This window comes from Panicum virgatum, chromosome 3K (genome assembly GCF_016808335.1).
Source record: "Panicum virgatum strain AP13 chromosome 3K, P.virgatum_v5, whole genome shotgun sequence".
Lineage (NCBI taxonomy): Eukaryota > Viridiplantae > Streptophyta > Magnoliopsida > Poales > Poaceae > Panicum > Panicum virgatum.
In genome coordinates this window covers 8,464,094-8,476,320 of record NC_053138.1, presented here as the reverse complement: position 1 = coordinate 8,476,320, position 12,227 = coordinate 8,464,094, and the positions used below count along the sequence as shown (strand labels likewise).

The following is a 12,227-nucleotide window of genomic DNA, read 5'->3' as shown; positions in this document are numbered from 1 at the left end:
ATAAAATTAATTACAAAACGCGTTTGTAAACTACGAGATGATTTTAATGAGCCTAAATAAGCCGTCACTAGCATATATTTATTGTAGCAATTACTGTAGATATTTAGTGTCTAATCATGTCATAATTAGGCTCATTAGAATCGTCTCATAATTTACAAGAAAACTATGCAATTAGTTTTTTATTTCGTCTAGATTTAATATTTCATGTATGTAAAATTCCCGTTCGATGTGATATTTTGGAATTTTACAACTAAACAAGGCCACATTTCTTCCACGCGTGCCACTTGCAACTAGGTCCCACAAACGCCTGATTCCATCCTAGAGCTAACTCGTGAAAAATGTTTTCGGCAAGAAAAACACACACACAAAAAAACATGTAATGTAATGATATCACGAAAGCTGACTAATTTACTCATTCAGGGTCAATATTTCAGCTGCAGGAGGGCATGGAGAGGATGCCGTTCGATGCATGGTTCGAAGAGAATGGTTCGATCTTTGGGATGGTGATACCGTTATGTCTAGGTTTTGTTTCAAAAAAGATGGTGTGTACTGTAGTGTAGGTAGGATGCCGTTTTCTCCTTTGATGAAAAGGATGATGCACGGTTAGGTGGCTAGCTCGGTAAGCTCCCTTTACCCCTTTTCTCTGCTTTATTGTTGCAGACGAAAGGCACAAACACATCTCCCTTTACTATGTCATCATATCCGTAATTACGAATCGGGGGCAATGGAGGGCATGCGTTTGCTGCTACTTGATGCAGCGAATGAAGGTCTCCTTCTACTGTTCTTTACTTTTTTTCTTTTCTTCTTTCTTTCTATGGCTCACCTCCCCACCAGTAGGGTTGAAAACGGTCAGAAACGATCGGGAAATCCCTCAAACTGTTCCTGCTCCTGTTTTTTTTATCGGGAACGGAAACGGGAACGGAATAGACGGACGGGAAAACGAAACCGATATTACGGGATATCGGGAACGGAACATGTCGGTCGGGAACATGTCGATTACGATCGGGAATCGGTAACTCAAGACGGGAACACAATACATGTAACCACTCAAAACATTTACCTTGACACATAGATTACAACCGGTCAACAATCATAAGCAAACAATCCACAGATCATGAGATAATTTGATAAACATCACCGCAGCATTCAAGTCTCCAACAGCAACGCATTGTCTCCAACATCAACAGGCAACGTCCCATACTAGCAATCTAGCACAGCCGCACGACCACATCTCCCACAAGAGTACAAGACACAGTTCAAAGGTCCAAATTAAGAAAAAAAATACATGCCACATTGGTCGGGGCGTCACAGACTCGGGGAGGCAGGGACGCGGCCAGAGACTCCGGTGATGTCAACGGCAGCCGGTCGCAGACTCGTAGACGCAGTGCTGCGTAGGTCGCCGGCCGCAGGACTCTCGGACTGCGAGATCAGAGGAGGACCGCTGGACCGGCATCCAGGTTGGATTAAGGATCAGGGATGCTGGATGGTTCCTCTTCCATGTCGATCAAAATAGGGATCAGCCGTAAGCTAACAATCACGCGCCCACTAATTCGTATGCTGCTGAGTTTTTTTAAAAAAATCATATACTGTTTATTTATTTGTTTTTTAGATAAAGAAATATCCCATGCTGCAATAGCTACTGTTTACTAATTTGTTAGGGACCCATCCACTGCCGGTGCCGTCACATGCACACGGACACGGAGCAACGAACGGACCGGGCCGGCCTCTCCCACCTGCCAGCTCAGCAACCCGGTCATGGTGGAGATTTTTGGAGGAAAAAATGTGTGAGCTGGCCCTGGACGCGCGTGGCATGCGAGCGTGACGGCCGCAGTAGCTATTGCAGCCTCGCAGGGAGCGCGTGTTCTGCTCACGGTTGGAGCTGGAGCAGCGTAAATAAAAAATCGTCGGTTCATGTACGCACGCCGATCGACGGCCGCCGGCGGTCGGTCACGAGGCGTGTACGAGGTGGCGTTAATGCTGGCCTTTTCCGGCAACGTCGGTTTTCACGTTCAGCCATCCCCTGATCCCCTTCCGTCCAGCCGCAGGCAATGCCAGCCGCTGACGTCACATTTACGGCACCGACGGGCAGTTAGATTGTTTTTTTTAATAAAGCGGGACGGCCAGATAGAGATGCGAGTCACGCAGACAGGTCAGGCGTGCGGCCCGGGTGCAACGTTAACGGTCCCAAAGAGGGGATCCCAATCTTGTGAAGGATGAATAATCTATGTATCTATAAAGCCTATTAAATTCAAATTAGATTCAATATTTTTCAAATAATATTTCAATATTTTGACATAATGAATTCAACATCTTTTATAAACTATTTCAACATTTTGACATAAAAGATTCAACATTTATCAAACCTACTTCAACATTTCAATATTTTTTTGAGCGAGCACCCCTTCCTCTCCGGCGCCGGCGGCGGCGCTCCCGTGCGGGCAGGCAGGCGCGGCGGAGCGGCGGCCGCACGGCACCGGCAGACCACGGCGGCCGCCGGCGGCACGAGGGAAGGAGGCGGGCGCGCGGAGCGGTGGCTACGCAGAGCTACGACGTGCGGCATGACGGCGGCGCAGGGCCCCGGTCGTGGGCGCAACGGCGTTGCAGGGGCGGCGCGCGCCGAGCAGCGGTGGTGGAGGCGGTGGCGGGACAGGGAAGGGCCGGCGTGGCGCCCCCGCAGCGGCGGCGCTTGTCCGCATGGGGTGGCGGCGGGGGGCACGGGAGGGATCACGGGTGAGAGAGAGAAGGTGAGGGTTAGAGTTGAGTGTGTTGATCTAACAGCGGTAGATGATTGCACGAATTTCAAACATTGGAAGGTGGGGAAGAAAAAACTTTTCAGAAGATATACACTGCGTTTGGCAGGCTGGAGCTAGAGGCTGGAGCTGGAATGGTGTGAGAGAAAAATACTGTTGGGCTGGCTGGTGTTGGAGCTGGTGGCTGGAGTGGTGTGAGAGGAAAATACTGTTGGGCTGGAGCAGGAGCTGACTGCCGAACGGAGTGATATAGGATTGGCGCCCAAAGAGGGGGGACCCTATCCATCTTGTGGAAAGATGGTTAAGCAAATCATCTATAAAACCCATTAAGGCCTAGTTCATGTTGAACTAGCATTCGAAAATGTTGAACTAGTATTTCGAAAATGTTGAACTAGTATTTCGAAAATGTTGAACTAGTATTTCGAAAATGTTGAAGCAGTATTTCGAAAATGTTGAAACTCACATTTTTTCCACATCATCTTCTCCGGTGCCGGCGAGAGCCGGCAACAGCGCCGGAGCTCCATGGCGCGGTGGCGGAGACAAGGGGCGGCGGCCATGGCGCGGAGGCGGTCGGTTGGGGGCGTCGCCGTGCAACGTGGTCGGGCGCGCGGCGTCGGCCATGGCGCTGCGGCGGCCGGACGCGGCGGCGGCCGGGGGCTGCGGCGGGCGCGGCGATGGCTCGGCGCGGCGGCAAGGTCAGGGGGCGGCGACGCGGGCTCAGTGGAGGAAGGGCACGAGAGGGGTTAGGGTTGACTGTGTGGATCCAATGATGGTTGATGTTTGCACGAATCTCAAACACTGGAATGTGGATAAGAAAAAAACTTCCGAAAGATATATCGGATCCATGCCCAAAGAGGGCCTGTGACTAGCCCGGCCCAACCGGGCTGAGGCGCGTCGGCCCAATCCAGCAGCTGAGGCGCTGTGCCCCCACGTTGGGGACTGGGAGATTCAGATTCTTTTGTTCTTGAGCGTAGTTCGGGCCCTCCTGGACATGCACATAGGCCGGACCTAATTTCCTTGTCGACAGGCCCCGGCCCCGACCGCGCACGCACGTGCTACGGCCCAAGCCTGCTGCACCATGCAACAGCAAAGGGGTGTCGTGCACAGCTGACGCAGCCACGCACGGCCTGCTGCTCGGCGCAGTACTCTCCTCCTCTGTCAGTCTGACTGTTTTTCTTCCTACAAACACACCATCAATTGCCAAATCCTCGCGTCCGTATCGATAAAATCAACCCCACCATTACACCACAACATCAGCAGCAGCCTGCCGCTCAAATCTGCCTGCCTTTGCAGCAGTTTGAGGGGATGAAGCGCCACCTCGAGCTTCCTCGCTCGCGCCTTCAATCTGTGCTGCTACCATCGATGCAGACGACTGACTGGATGCCGGCGCCCAGGTTTGGAGCAGAAATTCTATCCAGTGCCCGCATGGCATGGGTCCGTTTGCTTGCTGCCCAGAATTGTTTTTAGGCTGGCTGCTGGCTCCAACGGACGCACGCACGCACGCACCCAGGAGTCAGGACTCATCTTTCAAAAGATAGGCTCGAGGCTCGAAATTCAATTTTTGCTACACAAACACTTGGAAACACATGTTTCCTCCTCATCTTTCTACCACAAACACCTCAAAGCAATGGCCCTGTTCGCTTCTCTTTTCCCGATTTATTTCGGTTTGTTTTGACTTATTTCTTCTCACATGGTACTATTAAATCAGCCGAACAGCCCCAATACCGTGTCCCAAAACGAAAGATAAAAACAGTATGCTATTTTTTTTTGGTGCATATGAATTTTTTCCTTGATATGTAATTGTTGGAATTCATGCCACAGCAAACACACGCTCTTCTTCCCTCGTACCATTGCCACTTTCCTCCCCAAGTCCATTCCTTCCTCCTCCACATGTTTTTATTTCCACCGGGGGAATTCGTGAGGCAACAGCGCCTCGCCAACACAACAGGGTCAAGTTAAAGAATCACAAATAAATCTGAACAAATACTATCGCTTTTTTTTTTTCAGGTCGGGGGGCATATTTTCCCGCGGACAATTCATCATGCATGGCCCCCCAAACTTGAAAACCCAAAAATGAGAGAAAGAAAAAAGGGAACCCCAAAAAAGAAACAAGAAAACTTAGTAATCGACCTTCTTCCTTTCCTTTTTGTTATCGCCACATTTACATCAACTCCGATCCCCGCCAATTTTCCCTTCCGGCAATGCCACCCATCTTACTAACCTTCTATTGTGAGCTGGGCGCGCCATACTGCCACACCATGATCTGGGAGCAATCGGAGGGGATCCCCTTCAGCTTAGCTCGGTCTTCCAGCACCACTTCTTGCACAAACTTGATCGAATCCTGCAAACCACATCGTCAATAACTCATCATTATTAGTTGACGGTAGAAAATCAGGTGACCTGATAGAAGAGTAGCATTGGTAAGCCGGTGTAGGAATGCCAAGTAACCGAGTCTCCATCAACTAAGTGTTGGTAGCTTATTACTTGCACATGACAAGTAGAAAAAGAAATTGAATGCAACTAGTATCACTTCAGAGTTCGGAATTAATAAAGCCCAGACGCCTGTATGCCTGTATCTACATGTACCTTGCACGTCTAGGTTTGGTAAATAAGGGATTGCTTGTCCCACTGGGTTGGTTATAAATTAGGACCTTCCTGATGCAACTCAAAATGCGTGATCACCTCACTTCAATCAGAAATCAGTGTCATGGTTTTGTGCCACCCACAGCTTTCAGCATCATTAGTGGCCACAGCTCAAGGACTGGAAAAGTAGGTTGGTAGGTGATATAAAAACAAAGCCAGATTTTAAAATTTTTGAAGGAATGCACGAAAGTGATTTGACATATTCCCCATCTGTTCCCTGCCATATTCCATTGAAAGGGAATTTGACCATTGTATAACTCTATGGTTGTCACATCAATTCACGAATCTAAGTTGATAATGTGTGCAACAGGGACAGTTCAACAAGATCAGGTAAGGTCTACCAAGAGAGGACAAGGGTCAGTAGAATGCATTGGATGCTTGGTGCAAACTACTCCATTTGGTTAGAAATGACTAATGTTGCACTGTGATTACTCTGGATTAAAAAAATTACAGTGAATTGAATTCATATTATTTATCCAGTGTGACAATCTTAATCTTGTTCGGAACGAACAATGAGTGGCCATGCTTGACTCACAGTGATTGGTTTGAACCATTGACAAAGTCAGCATCCAGTCTATCGCAACCACTTGCCTTTTTTATTCGAAAACTTGCTTAGCACCTTTTTCGTTATGAGAAGGGAGTTCACATGACCTTACAGTGCATGACCCACACTTAACAAATGAACACTATTACATTAGAAATTGGCAACTTCATTTTCCAGAGAACAAAAGGAAAACAATCCATAGAGTATGCAATTTGTACGATTCCTTCAGATAATATTTCAAACTGCTAATGTCAATGGCTTAACATATCTTATTTAAGCTAGACATGTACTCCACAATTCTGAGGGTTCTAATGGAGCCTCTATTTTAGGAGGTCCGCAATTTTTATATGACATCATCAAGAAACGGACAGCCCAACACTGCTGTTATCTCAGATTTAGCCCCTTCATTGAGTCAATTAGCTTGCTAAGTACTTTGTTTTGTGAGATTTTTTTTGATAAAATTAGATTAGACTTGCTTGGTTACTAACATTCATAAGGCAGAGGTGGTCCGGGTGGACTAACCTGTGAAGTATCTGGTAATGACGTTGGCCGTCCCCACCGCTCAGGATCCCACAAAATAGAACTGTTGAACGCGAACCCTGAGACGTCGATCGTGTGGAGTCGTGTACCAGCAGCACCAGCAGGATTCAAGTCAGTTTCTGTGTTATATGTCGCTGCACGGGTAGTCCCATCGTTGAAGTCCCTTGAGAACCAGCCGATGACCTTTGAGGCACTGCATAGTGGACCTTCCACTACCACTTTCTTCTCGCCTGCCGACATTGTTGCCACAGGCCATGTGCCAAACGCTCTGTCATTTGGAATGTCAGAAAGAACATTTAAAGGCGCCCACACCATAAAATGCAATTCAACAAGTATGCAACATTGACCAGCAAATGCCTGTGATCTATATACCACATCTTGATAGGTCAGTAGAATTAGGGAACTAAGAAGCATTGTGCCACAAACCTTGACTAGAATTAGACTCCATCGACACTAAGCAGACATCAGCCAATTGAGCTCCAATAGAACAAAAAAAACGTAGGCTTCTGATTTTCTCGATTCAAAATAAGATATTATAGGAGATAGCTCCATTGACACATCTTTCACATGCTGCCGAGTTGATATCATCATAAAAGTTATACTACACTTTTGATCACTCATCCCAATCACCTGACACCAGACATAGGCTGAGTTATCCCATGCAACTGCCCTCCCATATGTTTTTAAATTGATCCATTACCGATTCCAAAGTTTGAAGAGCCTTGACAAATCAGATATGGGATGATGCAACGGTTGACGAGCAATAGAAACTTTAGTGAGCACACGTGTTTCCTATATGCAGTCAAACACAACTTGGAATAGTAAAATTCAACTTGAACATGCAAAGTTATTTAAACACCTGGGTAAACTGTAGACATATTTTAGGCTCATGCGCTTAAAAGAATCTAAATTTCAACTTGACACAAGTAAGAGATATTAACCATGGTCATATATGCAGTCAAACACAACTTGGAATAGTAAAATTCAACTTGAACATGCGAAGTTATTTAAACACCTGGGTAAACTGTAGACATATTTTAGGCTCATGCGCTTAAAAGAATCTAAATTTCAACTTGACACAAGTAAGAGATATTAACCATGGTCATACCCCTCCCATTTAGTAAACTGCAGGTAGTGTCACAAACTCACTATATTGTGCACCAGCACTTCTTTGTTTCTAGTAACTGGTAAAGTTCTGGCCTCTATGACAGGCATGCTAGACCATATGCGCGACAAGGCATAATGGATGCTCTTGACTCTGTTGTATACTTGTATTTATGCTGATCTACTGGAGAGCCCACAAAAGCATCAGGGCCCACAAGTGCAGATGTGCACGCATCACGAGGACTGTAAAAACTAAAAACGAAATCAAAAAGAGAAAGAAAAAAAAAACAGTGTGTTGTTGCCGAGAAGCAGCAAGGTAAACCTTTGCTTGAGGTAAAGAGGGCTGCATCCCATCATGCTCCCCTCAGCGAAAAAGATTGTTCTCCCAGGGAATATTGACACTGTGCTCTCACATGGCATGAGTAGTAGCGATCATAGTACCATGTACTGAACCAAGGTGTGATTCCCTCTCTTTATGAACGCAAGCACTCATCAATGTTAGAATGCTACCATCAGAAAAGTGAATGCGAAAGGCAAGTCAAATTTTCCAGGACATGTGTGTTCTAGTGGTAGCACTAGCTGTTAGTCACTGACAAATGAAAAATGTGAATTATCTTCTTTGCAAGATTTCTATAGGCGGTTTTCATGCCAAAGGGGAAGATCTAGCTCAGCCAAGTGCGCAAAGCCACAACCTGAGTCCAATTCCTCATGAGAAAAATTACAAGGACAACTGGTGGTCTGCTGCATAGAATCGAAGTTTCGTACAGTGTTTTGTAGAAAGTAAATGTTTTTTTACAGGCTGCAGCAGATCTAAATCACAGGTGCACACCAGTGTAGAAAAACTGCATCAAATCTGCAGCAACTTTCTGTCTGTATATCAGATGGCCATTCATGGGATTGGGGAAGCAATCAAGCGACTACTGGTGCGGATGGTGTCTTCTCTATTGGAGCTTAATCAGTTTCAATGGACATGGCATAACGGTTACTGTTATTACTTTCTACCTTCTTTTTTTTTTTTTTGAAAGCACCCAGGAGCGAGTCATTTAAGATTTTGGGCGCCCACGCTAACCGGACTCAACGCAAACGAGACTGCCCGAGTAGTCTCGGAACGCGCCATACTGAGATACTCACACCACCACGACGCACACCTCAGCACCCGCGGGAACACTGTTCCCAGTGCGAACCCAGCGTTGAGCTGCGCTCGAACGCGGGCGGCAGGCGCCCCAGCGGGCAGCCTTACCATTTTACCAATGCGCTACACGCGCGTTCGCCCTTCTATCTTTTGTAGTAGCTAATTTTTCCCAGCATATTAGCTTCCCTATTTTAGGAGTAGCAAAATTTTGGGGTCAATTCAAGCATGCTAATCTTCTTTTACTGTCAATTTTGTTAGGTGCCACCGACACTGTTACAGGCCCATTTGTCAGTGACTAACAGCTAGTGCTACCACTACCACATTAAATAACTATTCCTGCTGCCTTTCATAAGTTTGCTTTGCTCAGGAGACGCGCTTAAAGTCTTAATTAAACTAATTGGAGTGGTTGGGGTGAGCAAAAGCAAAACATTTAAATCTGCAGAAAAGAAGCATTGTTTGTTGGAGGCGAAAGGGACTCAAAAAAGTGATAAGCTAGATCCAATAATTGACTCCTTGCATCAGAGAAATGGAGAGAGAATAGTTAAAGTGTACTAAGCATCTGCACTGTCCATGACAAGAGCACATGAATAGGACGCGTTGCCCCACCCTTATTCCCCCACTAATGACAGCGTATGCCTTCTCTCAATTATTTGCTCACCAAACAACACGGCTTCTAAAACATTTATTAGACGAGTAAATTAGTGGTACTAAATTAAGAAGAGGTGATTAGTTATGAGGAACCCTAGTCGCAGTCGGTGGGCATTAAAAAAAATCTGAAATTGAGGAGCTATAATAGAAATTTCAGTCATTGAGATTAAGATTCAAACAGCACCCTCGAAGAACTGAAAATAAATAAGCATGCTAAAAAAGGAGATCAAATAGAGTTCGAATCGAAGAGGAGGAACAAGTAAAGCTCGAATCTTTTGAGTTTGGAAATCAACAATTGGGAAATAATTAAGAACCTCGCTTCAAAATTAAGACATTCTAATTTGCATCTTACTGTACGGATTTCAGTATGAAGACGAACTAATCAAGCAAAATGAAAGCAAGATTACGCATGATGTAGACAGCAAGATGCAAGGTGAGCGAGGCAATGGCGTGTACTCACTCGATCTGGCGGATCTGGTCGAAGAAGCCGGTGTCGTAGACGCCGGCGGCGTCGGCGAAGTGGAGGACGCCGGCGAGGCGGTGCTTCTCGACGTGGGCGAGCGCGGCGTTCCGCTGCGCGTGCGCCTCGGCGGCGGCCGTGGTGAAGTTCTCCTCGGGCTTGAACGCGATGTGCCTGTACATCACGCCGGTACCCCGCAGCACCTCGGCCGTGGCGGGGGCGTCGGCGACCGGCTCCACGACCACCCACACGACGGGCGGGCGCACGAGCCGCAGGGTGTGCGCCAGGCGCAGCAGCTCGGCCCTGCGCCGCCGCCGCTCGCCGGCGCCCGACCGCGTGGTGGTGACCACAATCAGAAGCCGCTGCAGGCCGGCCTCCTCGTCGTCGTCGCCCACGTCAACCGTCGCCCCGCCGCCGGCCCCGCCGAGCCCCACCTCGCCAGCCGTGTCGGGCGGCGACGGCACCAGGTTGACGCGCGCGTCGACGGCGACGCGGGAGGCGGCGAGGTGGTCCCCGGCCCGGTGCGGCGGGTGTTGGGTGGCAGCCTTCCAGGACGAGGAGGAGGAGGGCGCGAACCCCGTGAAGAAGCCCATGACGAAGCAGAGCGAGAAGTGGAGCAGCGCCTTCTTCCATAGGTGGCCGCCCCGGCGCTGCTTGGCCCGGTCAGGCGCCACCACCGCCACCGCCCCGGTCCCCATGGCCCCGGACGCTCTCAGATCACAGCACGCGAAGCTTGCAGATCAGGATCGGACGCGGCAAGAACCGACCCGACGAAGGGTGATGGTCAATGCGGAGGGGAGCCGGAGCTCAGCTCAAGGTGCAGGGAGATAAGAGGTGGGGGAGTTAAGGGGGATTGGAGAGCGCTGGCTACCAAGCGGCCATTAATGCCAAGAACTCGCCCTCAGCGGATCATCACCGAGCTGTAGTCAGGACTGGAGGAGGAATGTGTACGGGGAATGGAGATGGAGTGAGTAGTCTGTAGAGAGATGGGGGCAATGAGGAGGAGAGAGGTGGGAAGATCAATCAAGATGCAGGCATGCAGCAGCGGCAGGAGTAGGGTGGGGAGGGAGGAAAGGAGGTCAGGAGGTGGGGGAAGGGAATGAATACGGCGTGGAGGCGGTGGTGAGTCGGCGAGGTGAAAAATGAAGACGAGGAGAGGATGGTTCGTGAGGGCGGGAGGAGTGCGGTGAGAGGTGAGACTTGCCTTTCTCAACGGCTACAGGTTTCACTCGCCCGTCGGTCGCTAGTGAATGTGCTGAGCAAGCCGAATAGCTGAAAATATAGCTGAAAGCGATGCTGCTCCAACATACTCCTCCATCTTTGCATAGCTTGGGCAGGAAACATGCTTTGCTTTCGATGAAATGGTAGCATTCATTCCTTGCTAAAAATCGGGTGGATGCTCACTCACTGGATAACTATGAATTACTTTTATCCAAATTTGTAGAGATTGAGCCAAATTATGCAAGATTTCTGCGAACAATATTTTTGGTTTTTTTTTCTAAGCATTAATCACGAATAATGCTTCGGTTCAGCTTTTAGGGTGAAGTGCCCATTTCTGTGAGGTGAACACTTTCGCCACCTCAGTTCTGTTGTGTATTTTTGTCACCTGCCCTGCCAGAGCTGTAGATTGTGTTTGGTGGCGTCTGATCCACTTGTTTGCCATCTTTTCCCAAGCATGTACATTTGAAGTTAAAAATGGTGATCATCTGGTGTCCCAAAATCTGTTACCTACGGCAGCTGGCTTGAATTGACTGGCGAGAGAGAGAGATACCAATGGTGCCTGGTTTCATGATTCCATTGTGGAGAAGCAAACACCCGCAAAACCAGAGCAACAGGCCAAACACAGCGCCAGGTTTAGGAATAAGGTACTGATGCATAAATCTTATGAGTCCACACAGAAACTTGTAGAATTCTTAACACATTTCAAGTACATCAATTCGACATAGAATTCCTCCATCACGGAATTAGTAGTACGTTCATTAGAGTAAGATATTCTTTTTCTTCCAGCAGATGACTGGCTTATTGGGTAAATCTTGTAGCATTGCAAGAGGTGTCGTCAGACTATCAGCCGGGAAGAATATTAGGTGGGATGCAGCTTTTGCCCCTCACTTGTATAATATACTAGACCTCTAATCTCCCTTGAAGCCAAAGGTAGGCGATGTGAGGTGGATGTTGAGGCGGCCATTTCCGAGTTGGTTGGGATTGGAACATGGAACCTACTAATTGACGATAAAAAAAAGAAGTAGTCCGGTTTCCAAAATGGAAGTGGCATAGAAGGTGCGGCTATCCTTGTGATGGCGCACCTACTTGCTTGCAAATGCATAGGAGGATTCTTAGCATTCCATCCAGGCATAAGATCAACGATCCTAAAAAAAAGGAACAAATGCATGATTAAATGGAGAGGTC

At 47.9% G+C, this 12,227-nt stretch overlaps 1 protein-coding gene across 1 annotated transcript; it reads right to left on the bottom strand.

Moving 5' to 3' along the window:
- Positions 1–4,607: 4,607 nt before the first annotated feature.
- On the bottom strand, positions 4,608–10,927 carry LOC120697309 (probable beta-1,4-xylosyltransferase GT43A). Its single transcript, XM_039980477.1, has 3 exons — positions 9,822–10,927; positions 6,460–6,745; positions 4,608–5,091 (listed from the first exon to the last, which is right to left on the bottom strand). The coding sequence occupies exons 1-3, from the start codon at positions 10,517–10,519 to the stop codon at positions 4,975–4,977; spliced, it is 1,101 nt and encodes a 366-aa protein (XP_039836411.1). The 5' UTR covers positions 10,520–10,927; the 3' UTR covers positions 4,608–4,974.
- Positions 10,928–12,227: the final 1,300 nt, after the last annotated feature.

What these genes read in the sequence shown, in the direction of transcription:
- LOC120697309 (XM_039980477.1), bottom strand. Translation starts at nt 10,519, where the DNA reads ATGGGGACCGGGGCGGTGGCGGTGGTGGCGCCTGACCGGGCCAAGCAG. An exon ending in GACCAGATCCGCCAGATCGA is followed by an intron (nt 6,746 to 9,821) that starts GTGAGTACACGC and finishes TCCAAATGACAG; the next exon opens with AGCGTTTGGCACATGGCCTG. An exon ending in CATTACCAGATACTTCACAG is followed by an intron (nt 5,092 to 6,459) that starts GTTAGTCCACCC and finishes TGTGGTTTGCAG; the next exon opens with GATTCGATCAAGTTTGTGCA.